The sequence below is a fragment of the Garra rufa genome, chromosome 11 (assembly GCF_049309525.1).
Source record: "Garra rufa chromosome 11, GarRuf1.0, whole genome shotgun sequence".
In the NCBI taxonomy this organism is placed as follows: Eukaryota; Metazoa; Chordata; class Actinopteri; order Cypriniformes; family Cyprinidae; genus Garra; species Garra rufa.
In genome coordinates, this window is record NC_133371.1 from 48,764,631 (window position 1) to 48,786,354 (window position 21,724).

The 21,724-nt window shown below is 36.1% G+C and overlaps 1 protein-coding gene across 1 annotated transcript in view; it reads right to left on the reverse strand.

Moving 5' to 3' along the window:
- Window positions 1-21,724, reverse strand: part of LOC141345409 (fibrillin-1-like) — an 89,462-nt gene that overhangs the window by 44,928 nt on the left and 22,810 nt on the right. Inside the window, exons 9-28 of the mRNA XM_073850260.1 lie at window positions 18,603-18,749; window positions 18,405-18,524; window positions 18,189-18,314; window positions 16,543-16,665; window positions 15,514-15,636; window positions 14,588-14,740; window positions 14,177-14,230; window positions 12,530-12,655; window positions 12,331-12,456; window positions 10,909-11,028; window positions 10,301-10,438; window positions 9,886-9,936; window positions 9,684-9,809; window positions 7,524-7,748; window positions 7,298-7,423; window positions 5,880-6,008; window positions 4,327-4,452; window positions 4,078-4,203; window positions 1,105-1,227; window positions 885-1,010 (exon numbers count right to left, since the gene is read on the reverse strand). Coding sequence (XP_073706361.1) covers window positions 885-1,010; window positions 1,105-1,227; window positions 4,078-4,203; window positions 4,327-4,452; window positions 5,880-6,008; window positions 7,298-7,423; window positions 7,524-7,748; window positions 9,684-9,809; window positions 9,886-9,936; window positions 10,301-10,438; window positions 10,909-11,028; window positions 12,331-12,456; window positions 12,530-12,655; window positions 14,177-14,230; window positions 14,588-14,740; window positions 15,514-15,636; window positions 16,543-16,665; window positions 18,189-18,314; window positions 18,405-18,524; window positions 18,603-18,749 — 2,514 coding nt within the window. The remainder of the gene's footprint in view (window positions 1-884; window positions 1,011-1,104; window positions 1,228-4,077; window positions 4,204-4,326; window positions 4,453-5,879; window positions 6,009-7,297; window positions 7,424-7,523; window positions 7,749-9,683; window positions 9,810-9,885; window positions 9,937-10,300; window positions 10,439-10,908; window positions 11,029-12,330; window positions 12,457-12,529; window positions 12,656-14,176; window positions 14,231-14,587; window positions 14,741-15,513; window positions 15,637-16,542; window positions 16,666-18,188; window positions 18,315-18,404; window positions 18,525-18,602; window positions 18,750-21,724) is intronic.

Consider the following 21,724-nt stretch of genomic DNA (forward strand, 5'->3'; position numbering starts at 1 on the left):
TTCATTTTGATTTCAAATGTTTTTCTCCTTTACATTTTTATGATTTACAGTTGAAGTCAAAAGTTTACATCCCCCTTTCAGAATCTGCAAAATGTTAATTATTTTACCAAAATAAAAGGAGTCATACAGTACAAAATGCATGTTATTGTTTTTTTAGTACTGACCTGAATAAGATAATTCACATAAATGATGTTTACATTTAGTCCACAAGAGAAAATAAGAGTTGAATTTATAAAACGTTTACATCCCGTTGATTCTTAATACTGGTTTGTTCTCTGAATGATCCACAGCTGTGTTTTTTTGTTTAGTGATAGTTGTTCATGAGTCCCTTGTTTGTCCTGAACAGTTAAACTGTCTGCTGTTCTTCAGAAAAACCCTTCAGCTCCCACAAATTCTTTGGTTTTCCAGCATTTTTGTGTATTTGAACCCTTTCCAACAAAGACTGTATAATTTTGCGATCCATCTTTTGACACTGAGGACAACTGAGGGACTCATATGCAACTATTACAGAAGGTTCAAACACTCACTGATGCTCCAGAAGGAAAAAACATGCATTAATTAATTAACTTTTGGACAGAATGGAGATGTGTACATTTTTCCTATTTTGCCTAAATATCATATTTTTATTTAGTTCTGCCCTTCAGAGGCTACAGAAGATACTTACATGTTTCCCAGAGAAGAAAATAAGTTACATTTACTTATCACCTCATCAATGTTAGTTTGGAAAACCCTGCATTATAGTGCGCAGTGTATTTTAAACAATACCATGGGATTACCACAGTATGTCCACATATCCAAGCGGGGGTTTGTGTGATGAATGCTGATGTTCTCATGTCCTCAGCCTCATTAATGAAAGAGTGAGTGAATAAATGAGTGTGATTTACCCAGACATGATTTCATATCCTCAGACGACATGTAGCCGTCAAAACACAGGCACTGGAATTCACCGGGGATGTTGGTGCACTGACCGCCGTGACAGATGTCAGGACTGTCCTCACACTCATCGATATCTGCACACACACAACAGCAGCCAGAGGTCAGTACAGCATCAGTGTGTGTGTGTGTGTGTGTGTGTGTGTGTGTGTGTGTGTGTGTGTGTGTGACCTGTGCAGCTCCTGAGGTCAGGCATGAGGGCATAACCGCGGCGACAGCTGCACTCGTAACTCCCTTCTGAATTCGTGCAGAACGTCTCACAGCCGCCGTTCTCAATGGTGCATTCATCAATATCTGAAACACAAACACGTGTCACATTTACACATCACTGACTGTGTTTGCCTGCATCAGATCCTGTTTAAAGTCTATTCTTGGCTCACAGTCTTAATGTGCAGCTTATATGCGTTCCCCGCTTAAAAGTTTGGGATCAGTAAAAATTGTAATGCTTTTTAAAGGGCTTTTCAGCTTCGGCTGCGTTTATTTGATTAAAAATACCGAAAAATGTAATATTGTGAAATGTTAATGCAATTTAAAATAGCGGTTTTCTATTTTAATATACTATACTTAATATCCTTTGAAATAAAGCGTGGAAGAAAAAAAATTTCTGATGCATCGCAATTCTCTCTTCAACGATTCTGAGCTTGTCTTTTTCTCCACATATGGCTAGAGATGCTGCAGGCTTCACTGCACAGAATTTGCACTGTGAGACATGTGCGCATTGCTTGACAGTGTGTGCTTCCACCCGCCGTGTTTTACTTTAGATAGGCTTTCATTTCTGCCGTTTGGAATGCAGTACTATTAGATGCACCAAACTCACACTCTGACAGACTTTCACATGCTCTTTTTGTTTGTTCGTCTTAAAGCTTGATTGCAAATGCGGTTAAATGCATTTGCATTTTCAAATACTTTTATACGAAATTGAGTTATGTTGTGTTTTCAGAGCAAAACATCTGATATGTGGACATAGATGTGTGCATTAGTTTGAATACAGCCTGTTAAAGCCGCCACTGTCTCTGATGTAAACTTTTGGATATTTAAAGAACACTTGTTTTAAATAAGTAAAAGTAGCCTGCTTATATAATTTAAAAAAAGTATATTTTGCACAAAATAAATTTGATTTAAAATGTATATGAAAATGTAGCCATGTGCAGTAATATTGAAAACTGAAAATGTGACACATAGTGATATTTAGTTGATAATGAAAATTGTAATTAAATTAATTGTATATTTTATTGCTGTACTTTTTTTTTACTTATCTTTAATTGATGTATTATTTATTTATTTATTTGTGTGTGTTTTTTAATCTGGTTATAATGAAAAATGTAACTGTTGTATTAATATGTATGACAATGTTTGAAAATAAAAATTGTTGTTACAAAAAAAAAAAATAATTAAATCTTGAAACCAGTGATTTTAAGATGGCAGTACTGACATACAGAGATTACAACTAGAAACAAAAAGCATAGAAACTGCAATTTTACATTTTGTAAACATAAAGTTGTAACAAAATTTACAAATTTAAAAAAGCAGAAGAATTAATTCAAGAATCGTTCTGAAAATGCATCATGATTCCCAGAATCGGGATCGGATCATGAAGTGCCTGAAGATTCCCACCCCTATTTAAAATATCATTTATTCCTGTGATGCAAAGCTGAATTTTCAGCATCATTACTCCAGTCTTCACTGTCACATGATCCTTCAGAAATCATTCTAATATGCTGATTTATTATCAGTGTTTTGGAACCTGTGATACTTATTTCAGGATTCTTTGATCAATAAACCGAACAGCAAAAAAAGAACAGCGTTTATTTAAAATAGAAAACGTTTGTAACAATAAAACTTTCATTCATTCTCAGCAAGGATGTGTTAAATTGATAAAAAGCGATAGTAAAGACTTCGATGTTGAATAAATGCTGTTTTTGTTTTTTTTACTTTTTATTCATCAAAGAATTCTGAAAAAAAAATTACAGGTTCCAAAAAAATATTAAGCAGCTGTTTCCAACATTAATAATAAATCAGCATATTAGAATTATTTCTGAATGATCATGTGATGCTGAAGACTGCAGTACACTGCAAAAAATGCTTTTCTTACTTAGACTTTTTATCTGGTTTCCAGCCAAAATATCAGAAAATTCTTAAATCAAGAAGGATTTTCTAGACGAGTAAAAATCATTTTCTTGTTTTCAGAAATAACAAGTCAAAATTAAGTGAGTTTTTGTTTAGAACAAGCAAAATAATCTGCCAATGGGCTAAGCAAAAAAAATCTTCAAACAGACAAAACAAGATTATTTTTCTAACCCCATTGGCAGATTATTTTGCTTGTTTTAAGCAAAAATGCACTTAATTTTGACTTTTTTTTCTGAATATAAGACAATAATTTTTACTCGTCTAGAAAATCCTTCTTGATTTAAGAATTTTCAGATATTTTGGCTGGAAACCAGATAAAAAGTCTAAGTAAGAAAAGCATTTTTTGCAGTGTACTGCAGTCTTCAGCATCACATGATCATTCAGAAATCATTCTAATATGCTGATTTATTATTAATGTTGGAAACAGCTGCTTAATATTTTTTTAATATTTAAGAATTTTTAGATATTTTGTCTGGAAACAAGACAAAAAATCTAAGCTAGAAAAGCCTTTTTTGCAGTGTAAGCAGCACAACTGTTTCCAACATTGATGATAAATCAGTATATTAGAATGATTTCTGAAGGATCATGTGACACTGAAGACTGCAGTAATGATGCTGAAAATGCAGCTTTGCATCACAGAAATAAATTATATTTTAAATTGCATTAAAATAAAACTGTTACTTTTTCTGTATTTTTGATCATATAAATGCAACTCTGATGAGACTTTTTTTTTTAATCATTAAAATTGTACTGATCCCAATTTGAGCGGCAGTGTATATCTCTGTTTTGAGGAGCACATTTTCACACATTCATCCAACATTCTGCAGAACAAGAGCACTGAGTTTAAAACACAAGCGGCCTGTTTAACGCACAGGAAAGAGTAACGACAAACTCAATTAGGATTGTTTGAGTGCGAGAGCTGCTGTCTGGACTTGACGTCAAGGGAAAACAGTGATTCATGTGGGAAACGCCACATTTAATATGAGTGTCAGTGCGGTGAGCCTCTGTGTGTCTTACCGATGCACGACAGTCTGTCTTCGGTGGATTTGTAGCCGGTGTTGCATGAGCACTGATAGCGTCCCACCATGTTCACACACTGACCGTTCCTGCACAGCTTGTCGCTCAGTTCACACTCGTTGATATCTGCAGAGAAAAAACACACAATGAACAAAAACTGTGAATGCAGGAAGGTTTGGGTTAAAATTTACAATCCAACTTAGGAGTTTCCCATCAATGCATGAAACACAGTTACACACACGTACTGACCCAGACACGCAGAGCCGTCGAGAGCGATCTCGTGACCCTCTGGACACTCGCAGCGGAAGCTGCCCTCGGTGTTGATGCATTCACCTCCTCTGCAGAGCAAAGGGTTGCGCTCACACTCATCGATGTCTGAAACATAACACTACATGTCAGGTCAACTTCTTTAACTCCAGTGACACGTTTTTAGGATTGTCTAACTTAGTGTTTTTGTCTTGTTTCTAATCAAAATATATTTAAAAAAAAACTTAATTTAAGATGCATTTACTACATAAGTCTTGTTTCCAGGGGGAACAACTAAATTAAGAGCTGTTTGCCTAAAATAAGTCAAATTATCTGCCAATGGGGTAAGTAAAATACTCTTGGTTTAAGAATATTTTACTCACTCCACTGGCAGATCATTTTATTTGTTTCCAGGGGAAGAAAAACTAAATGAAGTGCATTTTGCTTAAAACAAGATTGAATGTCTTATGTAATTTTGCTTATTTAGTAAATGCATCTTAATTTTAGAATTTTTAGACATTTTGACTCAAAAACAAGACAAAAATACTAAGTAAGGTAAGCTTTTTTTGCAGTGTAAAAGACAAAAGATGCAACGCAACAGTCAAACACGTCCATCAAGTGCATGTTTACATAGGAAAGCTTTGGAAAAGCAGATATCTAAACTGCAAAAAAATATTTTCCTCCTTAGTATTTTTGTCTTGTTTTCTAGTATAAATATCTAAGAATTCTTGAATCAGGATGCATTTACTTAAGTAAAATGACTTAAGGTATTATGTCTTGTTTCTAAAAAAATTACCCAAATTTTGTTAGTTTTTGCTTAAATGGGGTAAGCAAAATAATCTAGTTTTCTGATTGAAATAAGATTATTTTGCTTACTCCATTGGAAGATTATTTTGCTAGTTTCAAGAAAAACACTTAATTTTTACTTTTTTAACAATTTTTACTTCTTCAATAATCCTTCTTGATTTGAGAATTATTAGATATTTTCGTTGTAAGCAAAACAAAAAATAAGTAAGAAAAGCATTTTTTCCCGTATATTTGTAGCAATAGAGAAAAATACATTGTATGGGTCAAGAATATTTAAAATCATTAGGATATTAAGTAAAGATCATGTTCCATGAAGATATTTTGAAAATTTCCTACCATAAATATATCAGAACATATATATCATATAATTTTTGATTAGTAATATGCATTCCTAAGAACATCATTTGGACGATTTTCTTAATATTTAGATTTTTTGCACCCTCAGATTCTAGATTTTCAAATAGTTCTATCTCAGACAAATATTGTCCTATTCTAACAAACCATACATCAATGGAAAGCTTCTTATAAAATTGTATAAATCTCAAATTGTGGTCTAGGGTCAATATTTGCCTTCATATTTCCTACATATTTTCTGCATTTAACAAATGAATTTGTTAACTCATGTGCTGCACTTTGAAGTTGAATGTTACTTGAATCATGTTGCGGTTACATTTTTAAATTTGAAATCTTGTTGAAAACTGTTGAAATCTTGAATCTTGAAACTTTCTGAAAAACAGTGAGCGTCTCACCCATGCAGTTCTTCATCATCATGAACCCGCTCTCATATCCGGGGAAACAATCGCACCGGAAATCACCGGCTGTGTTCACACACGTGCCCTGACCGCACAGATCAGGAGAGATGCGGCACTCATCGATATCTGTGAAAACACACACATGAAGAGTGAAAACAGCACTTGACATCAGCGGTTCTCAACCAACCAGGTGAGTTAAAATAAGAAAAAAGTCAAACTATAAATCATGATCTTACTTTAGGTTGTTAGTCATAAAAGTCATAAAAATTCAAAAGAATTAAATATTTTTAATATTTTTATTATGAATATACATTTAAGTAGTTATGCCAAGCTCTAAAATATGTATCAGGTCTAAAATGACAAAAAAAAAAAAAATTTAATGATTTTTAAAATTAGAAATGACTGGAAAAGTAATGCTGATTTATTGGTTTAAGGGGAGACACTGCAGGCAAAAACAGTTTTTTCATGCACCTGTCAAGTTTGAGATTTTGGGCTTTTTGGTGTTTCATAAAGTGTTTTTTCAGACTAGTGAAAAGAAAACATCCAAAAGACACTGTTAAGTGTTTATTTTATAGCACTTTATCTATTTGTGTCAATAGATTTCAATTACAATACATTTTTAAAGGCTGTTTTCTCAAAATTAGTTTTTTCTCCTACACTGAGCCATAAATCTCCACTTCAGTAGCACTTACACACAACACACTTTACATTTTTATTCCTGTCTATATCCTGACGATTTTTACAGAGGGATTCGTTCATATAGAATTTGCTTGATTTTATATAACATTTTATTCCCCTACAAATGGTAAAATAAAAAATACATTGTTTTTTCTGAAATATGGCATGAAAATATGAGATACCCAAAATTCCCTCTGTAAACTTCATCCAGTGTTTAGATGTTTGTCTAGAAATTTATGCAAATTGGCACATAGTTCATTTTAGAAAACGTGTAATACAAAAAATGTTTGCAATTATTAATGTAATCAACTTGCTGGGTAAGGTGATAACTATTAGTTAATTTTTTTTACCCTGTTCACCTGCAGTGTCTCGCGTTTAGAAGAAACCTAAAGAACACTGAGCTCCTAAAATGCCTGGAAACCTGAAGTTTAATTATTTGAAATATAATTATAATTACAATTTATTTATTTGAATCTCTGGACACTTACATTTTCTTCAAATTAAATTAAATTAAATTAAATTAAATAATTCATATTTATAAAATCTGAAAACACAACTGTGTCAGATGAATCAAAGAAAAATTATTAAATATTGCTTTGTTTTATTTCACAGACATACACAGCTCAAATAGTTTAAACCCTTGATTATGCACAATGATTGTGTGTCATATAACACATTAGGACTCATTAGTGTTAAAATGCTTGTTTCTGAAGCTCATTTCCTGAGTCTGATCTCACCTGTGCAGTTCCTTTCATCAAAGTCCAGAGCGAAGCCGTTGTCGCACCTGCAGCGGAAACTGCCGATGGTGTTCCTGCAGCGGCCGTTTGTACACAAGCTGTGGATCATTTTACACTCGTTTATATCTGCGGAGAAACCCAACAATGACAAGTCAGGATAAACAAACTAACTAACTGAATGAATGTGTGAGTTTGTGGATGAACGCGGCCCGTCCGTCTCACGCACCTTTCAGGAAGGGTTTGCCGTTGATGAAGTCTCCGCGGTGGGAGAAACCGGGTCGAGGGCAGAGCTGGCCGTATTCCGGCGTTCCTTTCTCCGGACACTCGTCACATTCCGGACCCCAGGCCACGCCCACGGAGCAACAGCAGGCGTCCACACGGTGCCGCCCGGGAATCGGAGCGCCGCAGCGCTCGTCAATGTGTGTGAGGTAACACAGCTCCGTACGCAGGTCTGCAAACACACACACATTCCTCTGATTACTAAATTAAAAAAACTAGATTTAAAGGAACACTCCACTTTTTTTGGAAATAGGCTCATTCTCCAACTCCCCCCGAGTTAATAAGTTGAGTTTTACCGTTTTGAAATCCATTCAGCCGTTCTCCTGTTCTGGCGATATCACTTTTAGCATAGCTTAGCATAGATCATTGAATCCTATGAGACCAATAGCATCACGTTCAAAAATGACCAACGAGTTTCCATATTTGTCCTATTTAAAACTTGACTCTTCTGTAGTTATATCGTGTACTAAGACCGGCGGAAAATGTAAAGATGCGATTTTCTAGGCCGATAAGATTAGGAACTACACTACCATTCCGGCGTAATAGTCAAGGAAGTTTGCTGCTGTAATATGGACGAAGCAAGCGGAGTAATATCACGCAGCACATGAAATTAGTTCCCAGCTGGGTAACTGCTAATGTGACCGGCTTTTTGAAATTGTGACTGAACTTCAGGCGCTGCGTGATATTACTGCACCTGCATGTATGTTATTTAATTCCTGTCATCTGTAAATAAGACATGTGCACGCTGGATGTGAATTGGAATATAAACGCAGAACAGTCCAACTGTCCATATGCATAATAAAAATGATTCAATTAAAGTTTAATTTAGAATAAACAGATCCACAGCTGTTCTCAATTGCTTTTCTTTAGCAGTGAAATTTATTTTCACATTTAAAGGGTCAGTTCACCCAAAAATGAAAATTAGCCCATTATTTACTCACCCTCCAGTCATCCTAGGTGTTTATGACTTCCTTCTTTCAGACGAATTCAATCAGAGCTATATTAAAAATTGTTCTGGCATTTCCAAGCTTTAGAATTTAGAATTTCCAAATGAAGATCCATCCATAATAATAAAAAAAAATGTCTCACACGGCTCCGGGAGGTGAATAAAGGCCTACTGTAGCGAATCGATGCATTTTTTGTGAGAAAGATCCATGTTTAAAAAAAATAATGACTTTAATCTAGCTTGCGCTCAATGTTGTACACGGAAGCAGTGGGTGGATGATGTAGGACGTCGGCGGTTAGGAGATCAAAACAAAACAACGGTCACCAATTAGAGGTACGAAACAAGGACTTGCCAAGAGGAGACTGGTTTTCATTTGCTAAAGTGAGGAGACTTTGCTTCCTTTGCTCCTGTAAACAAATGTTGGTTTGTGTGAGACTCACAGGTGCATGCGTCATCAGCCTGGAACGACTTTCGTGTACGACAGTTTGCGCAAACTAGATTAAAGTGATTGTTATGTTTTAAATGTAAATATTTTTGTTACAAAAATGCATCAGATTCGCTACAGAAGGTCTTTATTCACCCCCCGGAGCCATTATGGATGGATGCACTTTATTAGACTTTTGGACAGATTAGTTTTGGACAGATGAAAACAAACAACCACCAATTGCCAAATGAAAGCTCGGAAATGGCAGGATAATTTTTAATATAACTCTTGATTGGATTTATCTGAAAGGAAGGAAGTCATATACACCTCGGATACATGGAGGGTGAGTAAATAATTGGCTAATTTTAATTTTCGGCTGAACTAATCCTTTAACTAACTAAACAAATAAAGTGCAGACTAAAAGAACTTTTATATTATTTGTATTATTTTATAATTATTTTATAATTATAAAATAATAATTTATAATTATTATTTGTATTATTTTATAATTATTTGTATTATTTTATATTATATAAATATTATATAATAATATTTTATATTATTTAATTTAAACTATGTTTATTTATAACAAAACAGTGTTTACCGTTTTACCATTTATGCAATTTTTCTGTGCCAACATTTTAAAAACACAAACATGAATCTGAAAATTGAAGTCAGAATAGGTTTATGGGTAATGTATTCATTATAAAAGTATTCTACTGGTGTTTCATACGTACCAATGCAGGTTCTTCCACTGGAGTCCACCGTCATCCCAGTGGGACACTGGCAAGTAAATGAGCCGTCCGTGTTCACACACTTTCCATTGATGCAGACGCCGGGAAACACCTCACACTCGTTCACATCTGCACAAACACACACAGATGAATCAGGTGAATATAAGGCTAAAATAAGTGCTGGACTCGTGGCCTGAGATCTCACCCTCACAGACGGTCCCCTTCACTCGCGCGTAACCTTTAGAGCAGAACGGATCTGAAACACACAACACACGCATTTACCAAACAAACACTCAACTCAGATTAGAAAACCAGCTTTGCAATAATGATAAAGATTCTTTACTGTTTCTGGAAGAGCCTGTTATGGTTACCTGGTCTGCATTTATTTGATCAAAAATACAGTAAAATGTTAAATATTATTAGAATTTAAAACAGCAATTTTTATGTGAATATCTGTTCAAATGTAATTGACTGCTGTGATCAAAGCTTGAGTCTTTAGTGAACAGGATCCTTCAGAAATCATTCTAATATGCTGATTCGCTGCTCAGCAAACATTTCTAATTATTATCAGAACATGGTAGGATGGGTTAGTTAGTGGTTTCTCGTTCTGGTTTTCTCACCTGGTTCACATTTGGCACACGGTGAGCCCCAGGCCGCCCCCAGCGTGGCGCAGCAGTGAGATTTCAGCGTCGCTCCATTAATGTTAATCTCACACTGTCCGTTCACCACCTTCAGCCAACATGTGCCCTTAGTGGTCTCTGAAACACACAAACAGTATGAGGTTCGACCCTGGAGCACAAAACCAGTCTTAAGTAGCACAGGTATATTTGTAGTAATAGTCAAAAATACATTGTATGGGTCAAAATGATCAATTTTATGCCAAAAATCATTAGGATATTAAGTAAAGATCATGTTCCATGGAGATATTTTGTAAATTTTCTACTGTAAATATACTAAAACTTAATTTTTGATTAGTAATGTGCATTGCGCAGATGTTCATTTGGACCACTTTAAAGGTGATTTTCTCAATATTTTGAATTTTTTGCACCCTCAGATTCCAGATTTTCACATAGTCGTATCTCGGCCAAATATTGTCCTATCCTAACAAACCATACATCAATGGATAGCTTATTTTTGTATTTATTTTTAGCTTATTAATCTCTTATGATTGGTTTTGTGGTCTAGGGTCACATATGACGACGTGTGAGAGGACAGGAAGTGCACTCACCCACACAAAGAGCTCCTGAGCTGTCCAGTGTGCTTCCCGCAGAGCAGAGACACGCAAACGACCCGGCGCTGTTCTTACACTCGCCGTTCACACAGGGGTTACTCAAACACTCATCGACGTCTGAACACACACACAGGGATCATCAGACATGATTACAGCATGTAAACGCTCAAAATGATCCATATACGAAATAAAACAGCAAAAATGTGAAACGGCAACTCTTTGAACACTCAAAAAGATTTGATAAAGGGAGATTCGCTGAATCAAAGTTTTATGTCAGTACCTCAAAATTGACAGTTTGAACTGATTCACTGAAATGAAGCAAACTCCTATCCCATTTTAAAGGAGAAGTTCACTTCCAGAACAAAAATGTACAGATAATTTACTCACCTTCTGTCGTTTTTTTCTTCAGTTGTAAAGAAATTATGTTTTTTGAGGAAAACATTCAGGAGTGTTCTCCATATAGTGGACTTCTATGGTGCCCTGAGTTTGAACTTCCAAACTGCAGTTTAAATGCAGCTTCAAAGGATTCTAAACGACCCCAGCCGAAGAAGAGTCTTATCTAATGAAACGATCAGTCATTTTCTTTAAAAAAAAAAAAAATATTTATACACTCTTTAACCACAAATGCTCATCTTGTCTAGCTCTGCGATGCGCATGCGTACTCCGGTTCAAGACAGTTAGGGTATGTCAAACAACTTCAAAAACCATCCTACATCACTGTTTTACCAAGGATTTTTAACAAAGGGTGTTTGATCTTCTTTGCACGTTCACTTTGTAAACACTGGGTCGGTACTTCTGCAGAGATGCATTATGATTTTAAAGTTGGAGGAGAAAATGAGATGGGAGTTTTTCGACATCGCAAAGCTAGACAAGATGAGCATTTGTGTTTAAAAAGTATATAAATTGTACATTTACTTAGAAAGTAAGTTATTGTTTCGCTAGACAAGACCCTTCTTCCTCGGCTGGGATAGTTTAGAGCTCTTTAAAGCTGCGTTTAAACTGCATTTTGGAAGTTCAAACTCACAGAATACTCACAGCATAGAAGTCCACTATATGGAGAACATTCCTGAAATGTTTTCCTCAAAAAAAAAAAATCTTTACAACTGAAGAAAGAAAGACTTATCCATCTTGGATGACAAGAGTAAATCATCTGTAAATTTTTGTTCTGGAAATGAACGTCTCGTTTAAAACTTTAACATTTTATACTTGAAATATGCATTAAGAACATTTATGAGTTAGGGTGCAAACAAATAACTGAATCAAGTTCACAGAAATGAATCAAACTGATCAACTCTTGCTCTGTTTTCAGCTGAAATGGTGTGTGTGTGTGTGTGTGTGTGTGTGTGTGTGTGTGTGTGTGTGTGTGTGTGTGTGTGTGTGTGTGTGTGTGTGTGTGTGTGTGTGTGTAACGTGACCCACCTTCACACACCTCTGTCTCGGGCTGGAAGGTGAAGCCCTTTGGACAGTGGCAGGTGAAGCTGCCAGGCGTGTTTCTGCACAAGCCGTTCTCACACAGGTGTCTGTTCATCATGCACTCGTCCACATCTGAAACACAGACGCACACGCGTGATATAGATGTCTAAACGCTTCACACGCTAATGTCTGCAGAGATACTGACCGACGCAGGTCTTGCCGCTGATGTCCACCTCAAAGCCCAGATTGCAGTTACACTTGTATGTTCGGAGCATGTTTTCGCACACGCCGTTCTGACAGATTTCAGGATCCAGCGCACACTCGTTTATATCTGAGAGAGAAACATAAAATACATGAATTAGTCTCACAACGAACATAACCAACTCATATTTCACCCATAATTCATAAGAAAAAGTGAGTTTTTTTTAATTATTAAAATATTTGTATTCATGATTTAATTTTTTTATAATTTATAATATTATTTGTTTATATAACTATAATAATTATTAACTATAATTTAGGGCTGTCAAATGATTAATCGTGATTAATCACATCCAAAATAAAAGTTTGTTTTTACATAATATATGTGTGAGTACTGAGTATATTAATAATGTATATAAAAATACACACACTTGCATGTATATATATTTGATGCAAAATGTTATATGTAACTAAAAAGAGTTTATATGTATATAGAATTAAATATAAGTAAGGGATAATCAACGGTTTGCCGTGCGTTAAAGGATTTTAAATGCACGACGTGGAGGCTAATAACCGCCCGTCGCGAAGTGCATTTTAAATCCTTTAACGCACGGCAAGCCGTTGATTATCCCGCTTATTCCATGGTTATAGACAAATTAAAACTAGGATTGATATTTGCAGCGCAAAATTTGACTGAATGGATAAAAAAAGACGGTTATTTTCGTCAGTTATGACACGCAGCTCTAGCATTCTGCCCGCTTCAAATCAGACACAGAGATTAAATAGTCCGGTAAAATCACATTTATTTGAATGAAAAATAGCATTTGTTTCAGTAGATTATCGATCGACCAGAGAGAGTGTGAAGGCAAGAGAGATGACAGTTGTGTGTGTGCGTAACGTTACCTGCCTGAATGATGTGCGTCTCTCTCTACAAACAACAATTCATTCAAAAACAGCAGTTTTACCGCCCCGTTGCTGAGGAATATAATGTTGCGATCTAGTATCTAGGCTATTTTAATAAGTATCGCAGGCAAACGCTGACAAGAAGTTTATGTATGTGCGCAGCACAATGCGATCTCCTCTCTCTCTCTCTCTCTGTGCTTTTGCGTGCATCAATTAAAGCAGCGCATTAATATAGAACGGTGATTAAACTGACTTGGAACTACCTGTGCATTAAACGGTTTTACTGCACACCTGCCAGCCAATCAGAATCCAGAATCCAGACATTCCATGGAATAAATATATATAGATAACTATTATTATAATATATACATGTCCGTGTATGTATTTATATATACATTATTAATATACTCAGTACTCACACATATTTTATGTAAAAACAAACTTTTATTTTGGATGTGATTAATCACGATTAATCATTTGACAGCCCTACTATAATTATATTATTTAATAGAACAATACAGTTTATAAATACATTTTATAATATAAAAGTATGTAATTAGGTACTATTGTTGTTGTTGTTATATTTATTATATTAAATATAGTTGTTTAGTAATTCTAAATAATTATAGAAATTATTTATTTATTAATTTCTTCTTTTTTTTTTTTTTTTTTTTGAGGTTGAAATATGAGCTTCTACACAGTTCTTTTCTATACATATAAGTGTGTGTAAGTGTGTTTTTGGCCGCACCTCTGCCGTCAGTCGTGGTTCCTGGGCCGTGACTGCAGAGAGCCGAAAACTCAGCTGGAATATAAACACACAATTTAACAATGTGTTCGCAGATGCCAGAGCACTTTAAACATGGCTGCAGTGTATGTGTGTGTGTGTGTGTGTGTGTGTGTGTGTGTGTGTGTTAAAGGTTCCAGTCACACACTGAGAGGCTTCAATCTGAGACATGCTGAACCTCTCAAGGCGCTGATGTCATCCATGATGTCATGGTTTCCATGGCAAGGAGAGGTGAGGAGTGATGTGTGGGAGCTGCTGCTGGAGGGACACACTAGTGCAGAGTCACGCTACACCCGTGTGTGTGTGTGTGTGTGTGTGTGTGTGTGTGTGTGTGTGTGTGTGTGTGTGTGTGTGTGTGTGTGTGTGTGTGTGTACCTGAGTTGAGTGGTGGGCACGGCTGGCACGGTTCTCCATAGGCGTACTCCACACTGGCGCAGCAGCACTCGGATTTGGTGACGGCGCCGAAGAACGGTCGCACGCACTGACCACGCTTATAACCGCCGTAACACGTGCTGCGCATGTGTGTGTCTGCAGGAGAGCAAAAGTGTCCTCAGCGTCGCATTCCGAAAACAACAACATGCCGTGATAAACAGCCATCGACTAAACGACTGCAGAACAACATTTCAACACTCACAACAACAAACAAAACCCTTAATGAGACAGTGAACAACAAACCCTGTGTGTGCATTTGTGCGTGTGTGAGTGTGCGAGAGAGAGTCCGTGAGTGAGTGAGCATTTGTGTGTGCACAAGAAAGAGAGTGTGTGTGTGTGTGTGTGTGTGTGTGTGTGTGTGTGTGTCTGTGTGTGTGTGTGTGTGTGTGTGTCTGTGTGTGTCTGTGTGTGTGTGTGTGTGTGTGTGTGTGTGTCTGTGTGTGTGTGTGTGTGTGTGTGTCTGTGTGTGTGTGTGTGTGTGTGTGTGTGTACCTGGTATTCATCACGTTGTGGGGACCAAATGTCCCCACAAGGATAGGAATACCAGTAGATTTTGACCTTGTGGGGACATTTCTCAGGTCCCCATGAGGAAACAGGCTTATAAATCATGCACAATGAGTTTTTTTGAGGAAGTAAAAGTGTGCACAATCTCCTGTGAGGGCTAGGTTTAGGTGTAGGGTAGGGTTAGGGCGATAGAAAGTACGGTTTGTACAGTATAAAAACCATTACGCCTATGGAATGTCCCCATAAAACATGTAAACCCAACATTGTGTGTGTGTGTGTGTGTGTGTGTGTGTGTGTGTGTGTGTGTGTGTGTGTGTGTGTGTGTGTGTGTGTGTGTGTGTGTGTGTGTGTGTCTCTGCACTCACCTACGCAGACGCGTCCGTCGAGCCCCACGGCGAGTCCCGGCATACACTCGCAACGGAACGATCCCTCAGTGTTGACACAGCGACCATTCATACACATGCCGGGAACCTCACACTCGTCCACATCTGACACAAACACATACAAAACACATGTGACACGCTACACAAACATCTGCAAACATAACACCTCAAACCTGATCAAATCCCTTAATACAAGCCTAATCATACAGCTAACAAAAACAAATACAAAAAACATTTTGTTGTTGCTATTTTCAAGGGTTTTCCGGGCCTTAAATTTCAAAAAGTCAAATTCAAGTACTTCAAGCACTTTAAGCGCTTTGTACGAACCCTTTATAAATAATGTTTTTGCGCTAACGTTTTGAAAACATTATTAATGACCAGGTAGCTCTGAACAAACATTCAAACATTCTATTAACGCTACTAGAAAAAACATATGTTCATAATCTTGCCAGAACATTCTGAGAACGCTCCTAGTTATCAGAGGTTCTCTTCACTACAGCATGAACATGAACAGTAAAGATCTCAAACACAAAGTATTATGACTCAACAGTGTGATGACGGTCTGATTTGTGGATCAGCTGGATCTGTCAGCTTTCATCACACAAGAAAGAGCTGCTAAACATCTGTTCATTAAGTCAAAACTTACATTTTTGTGTGAACTGTTAATGTGAGATCAGTAATACCCATAACTCATCTGAGCTCAGGCTTTCTCTCTAAGAATGAAGCTGAGAGCAATCAGTGTGATCAACAGTGTGTGTGTGGTTTCCTGTGTTCTAGACTTGTTCCTCTTGAGACTATACAAATCATTAATGAGCAAGTACATCATATGCATGATTTCAGATGTGTGTGTGTTTGAGGTTTGTCTGTGATTGTGAGGCCCAAATATGTGAAAAGGTCCTTGCTAATGTTCTGATTTTGATCTTAGTGTGATGATTTAGGGCTGGTTAATAACTCTGTGTGTGTGTGTGTGTGTGTGTGTGTGTGTGTGTGTGTGTGTGTGTGTTCACTTACCCACACAGAATCGTCCAGTACCATCTAACAAGTATCCAGGTTTGCAGATGCACTTGAAGCTGCCGTCCTCATTGATGCACATGCCGTTCAGACAGATGTTCCTTATCAAACACTCATCAGTGTCTAAAACACACACACACACACACACACACACACACACACAAACAACCAAAACACTTCAATATGGTTCAAAAAGGCATCACTTCATGAACATCCAGCACTTTTTCTCGCACCTATATTTTCAAGGACTAACACATAATGTCTGTTTTTCATAATTGACATTTATTTATAACATTGTCTATGTGTGTATAAATATACTGCTCAAAAGTTTGGGATTGGTAAGATTTTTAATGTTTTTTTTTATTTAAAACAATATTTTTCTATATTAATATACATTCAAATTTAATTTATATCTATAATTAAAGTTGAATTTTCAGCATCATTACTCACATGTGTCACATGATCCTTCAGAAATCATTCTAATATGCTGATTTATTATCAGTGTTGGAAACAGTTGTTGCTTAATATTTTTTTTTGAACCTGTGATACTTTTTTTCAGAATTCTTTGATCAATAAAAGGTTAAAAAGAACAGCATTTATTTAAAATAAAAGGGTTTCTAACAATATACACTACTGTTCAAAAGTTTGTGATCAGTAAATTTGTATTCTTTCCTTTTTTTGAAAGAAATTCAAACTTTTGTTCAGCAAGGATGTGTTAAATTAATAAAAAGCGGTAGCATAGATTTACATTGTTAGAAAAGATTTATATTTTGAATAAATGCTGTTCTTTTTAACTTGTTTTCATCAAAGAATCCTGAAAAGAGCATTTAGGCCACACCCACACGGGAAACTGCCTCCTTGTCATTTCTGACTTACAACAAAAAACAGAACAATGTCAAAAGGTGTACAGTAAACAAGCTAAAAAACACAGAACTATGTTTTTATAAGCTGCCGACCCAAAAAAACGAGTGTTTAAGGACACAAATATTTGTAGATGTCCGGGTATTTCACATTGGGCCATTCAGTTCTCCAACAAAAGGAAGGTAAGGAAAAGGAGCACTGACACAGACCAATAAAATGTAGTTTCTTAATATATCTCCTCCTTTCAGGGTGGTGAAATGGTGACATAGTTAAAAGTAATGAATGTTTACGGTTGCTGTTAAACTCCAGCGGGCGTAGTTCTCAGAGTAACGTGACACGTTTGTGTCCTTAAACGCTCGTTTTTTAGGTCGACAGCTTATAAAAACGTAGTTATGTGTTTTTTAGCTTGTTTACTGTACACCTTGTCACATAGCAGCTTTTAGACATTGTTATGATTTTTGTTATAAGTCAAAATGACAAGGAGGCAGCTTCCCGCAAAACAAAGTCAATGGAGAGGGATGGATTGTTTTCCCCCCGGTGGGCGTGGCTTTCAGATTATGACGTGTGTCACTCTGTCTCTATAGTAGTATTTCTGAAACCTGTTTGGAAACAATCAGTATTTTTGCATTTCTGCAGTAAAGATTAGCCCTTTAAAAGCAGACACTGGACCAGTGCGGAAGTTACGACTTCTAGTCTAATTTCTGTCACCTTTGAATGCATTTCTGCCCTGAGCCCATGTCGGTCTCTAAACTGCAATGCACTGTGGGTCTCGGCCGGATGCTTACCTTGGCAGTTCCTTCCGTCAACCGAGATCTCGAATCCGGCGTTGCACACGCAGTGAAAGCTGCCCTCCGTGTTGACGCAGCGGCCGTTGTTACAGATGCGACCGTTGGCCACACACTCATCCAGATCTACAGAAAGCAGGCAGACGTGAGCGTGTGAGCGTGTATGTGTGCGCACGTGTACAAGTGCCATGTGTTTGTGTGTTTGTGTAGGGTTACCTCGACACTCGGTTCTGGTGGCGGTGCTCTGGAATCCAGCGGGACACTGGCAGTAATAGGATCCGGGCGTGTTCACACACTCTCCGTTCACACAGGGGTTCCGCTCACACTCGTTTGCATCTAAACACAAACGCAACACGTGATCGAACGCTCGCCGCAGACGCCTTCTACACGTTTGATATCAGGTGACACACTGACCGATGCATTCGCCGCGGCCGTCCAGTCTGTAGCCCATGTTGCACTCGCAGCGGTAGCTGCCCGGCGTCGGCACGCAGCGGCCGTTGATGCACAGGTTACGAAACGCCTCGCACATGTTCCTGATGCTGACGTTCTGAGGCAGGATGACTGAGAGAGAGACGGGACAACATCAGGCTCAGAGTCTATTATCATTGTGACCCTGGACCACAAAACCAGTCATAAGGTTAAATTTGACAAAACTGAGATGTATACATCATATGAAAGCTACAAATAAATAAGCTTTCTACTGATGTATGGTTTGTTAGGATAGGACAATATTTGGCCGAGATACATCTATTTGAAAATATGGAATCTGAGGGTGCAAAAAATTCTAAATACTGAGAAAATCACCTTTAAAGTTGTCCAAATTAGGTTCTTAATGCATATTACAAATCAAAAATTACATTTTGATATGTTTACAGTAGGAATTTTACAAAAAATCTTCATGGAACATGAACTTTACTTAATTTCTTAATGATTTTTGGCATAAAAGAAAAATCTAAAATTTTGAGCCATGCAATGTATTTTTGGCTATTGCTACAAATATACCCCAGCGACTTAAGACTGGTTTTGTGCTCCAGGGTCACATTAGGGATTCGGCAACCAAAATTATTAGAGCAAAAAAAAGCTCTTTTTAAATTCAATTGTGCTTCGTTGGTAGGCTACAATGTCTACTAGAATGTTACAAATGTTCAGTGTTAAATAAATATTTTTAAATTGTTGTTTTGTAATTGATTTTTTTCTTTGAAAAGCAAGACAAAACTGTAAAAAAAAAAAAAAAAACTACATATATCGGCTAGGGATGTCCCGATCAGGTTTTTTTGCCCTCGAGTCCAAGTCCGGGTCATTTGATTTTGAGTATTTGCGGATATCGAGTCGTAAAAATTCCGTCATAATTCATTATTACCCGTCATTTTAATTTTCATATTTTAATTACAACACATTTAATTGCATTTATTTTTGTTCACGTTTTAATTTTTAACATGTTGAAGAGAACAGATGAGACTGCTTAACTTTTCATGTTCAACACCACACCCCGCAGTGACATCGATTTTAATATATTCTCATTTTAATGAGCAATACTGATCAGTAAATCCCAGTCCATCTTTTGGTCTATGCTGTTTTCAGTCGATGACTAACAAGTACATAGTGCGCCTCCCATCCAATAAATCGCAATGAAACAAAGTCTCAAATTTCAAATTCAATTTCATTAGGAAATTCAAGCAATAAATACCGTTTTGGTGCTGTTTAATGAGGCATGATAGATCGTTGTAGCTTCTTAGTACTACTGCGCCTGTGCTTAATGAAACGCATAGCAAAACAGCAAAAGATTAGTAACAGCTTCGTTTTAGTGCTCTGTTGCCACACTGGAGCGCACTCGCCACCAACTGGACAGGGCTGGGAATTACAGCTAATAATTACACTAGATCACCCTCTGTGGAATCTGTCAAAGTGACGGACGGCCTTCAGATTTTTCGTCATTGCAACAAAAATTGCGTCAATGACGGACAATTTTCGGTTAACGAGACCTATGATATATACATATATATATATCCGAGTCCTGATCGGGAGGTAACGTCCGATTCTGATCGAGTCTGAAACCACGTGATCGGATCAGGACATCCCTAATATTGGCTATTTAATTTATGCTATGGTGAAACAAAATTGGCAAAATACATGGGGGAAAAACACAAAAAAGTCCAGTGTTTAATTTTGTTCGGCTTCAGCCAGAATTTTTCATTTCGGTGCATCCCTAATTATCGTTATTATAATTAAGGTTATTAACTAAAACAAAATTAGAACCATAAAAAAAACATTTTAGTTATTTTAAATAAAATAAACTTTAAATTAAATACTTCTTTTTTCAGCTAGTTACCAAAGCATTTTTTTTTTATTTAATTTGATTTACTAAAATTAAAAAATTAAAAAAACTATTATTGCATCCAAAATAAAAGCTTTTGTGTACATAATATATGTGTGTGTACTGTGTACATTTATTATGTATAAATAAATACAAACACATGCATGGATATATTTAAGAAAAATATGTTTTATATATTAAATACATTAAATAAATATTTTCGAAATATTTATATAATATTTATATACATAATAAATAAATATTTATTTACATAATAAATATACACAGTACACACATTTTATATATATATATATATATATATATATATATATATATAAAAACAAAAACCTTTATTTTGGATGCAATTAATTGCATTGCCTGACAGAAAATTACTATTATGTTAAAAAAAAGGTTTAAATAATAATGAAACTACAATAGTATATCAATGTTACTGAAATAATACTAATATGAGAAAGCCTCATTTTAAAAGAAAATTATTACAATCTTAAAAAGTCATGATAATTTTATTATTCATTTAAAATTTTAAAAATAAAATATCTTATCAGAGAGAAATTGTGAGTAAATTGAAATATCATCTAAATATTTCACATACATGCACTGGATGAAGTTGTGAGGGATTAATGCATTTTTAGAGAGTATAAAACATATTTTTTGAAACCTTATCCTTGATATTTATCCAGTGAATCATTACACAGAAAAAAAGGCCAAATTTGTACCTTTTGGGGTACAACAGCTTGTTACCTTTGTAACAGCTTGCTACCTTTTTTACCCCTAAAAGGTACATATTAGTACTTTTAAGGGTAGATTTTACTACTCTAAGGTACTAACAAAAAGTACAAAGATGTCCTTTTAAGGGAACTGCTCTAGTGACATGTTGTTGTACCCCAAAAGGTACAATTTTGACACCTTATTTTTCTGTGTGAATTAAATAAAGTCATGAATTCACTGGTGAAAATGAGCCGAAACCCTGGAAAACATTTCGCTTCTGGAAACTCGTGGAATCCTAAAATCAAATTATCCCTAAAATCAATAGTTTTTTTAGTTATGTATTTTAATCTACAAAAACATTGTCATTACAGCAGATGAACTAGAGGAAACATGTTAGCCTTTGAATTTTATGGACAATAAGGAGTCCTGGAGTCAAAGACGTGGAGAATCCCTGATCAAATGCATTTTAACTCAGGGTTTCACCCTGCAAAAC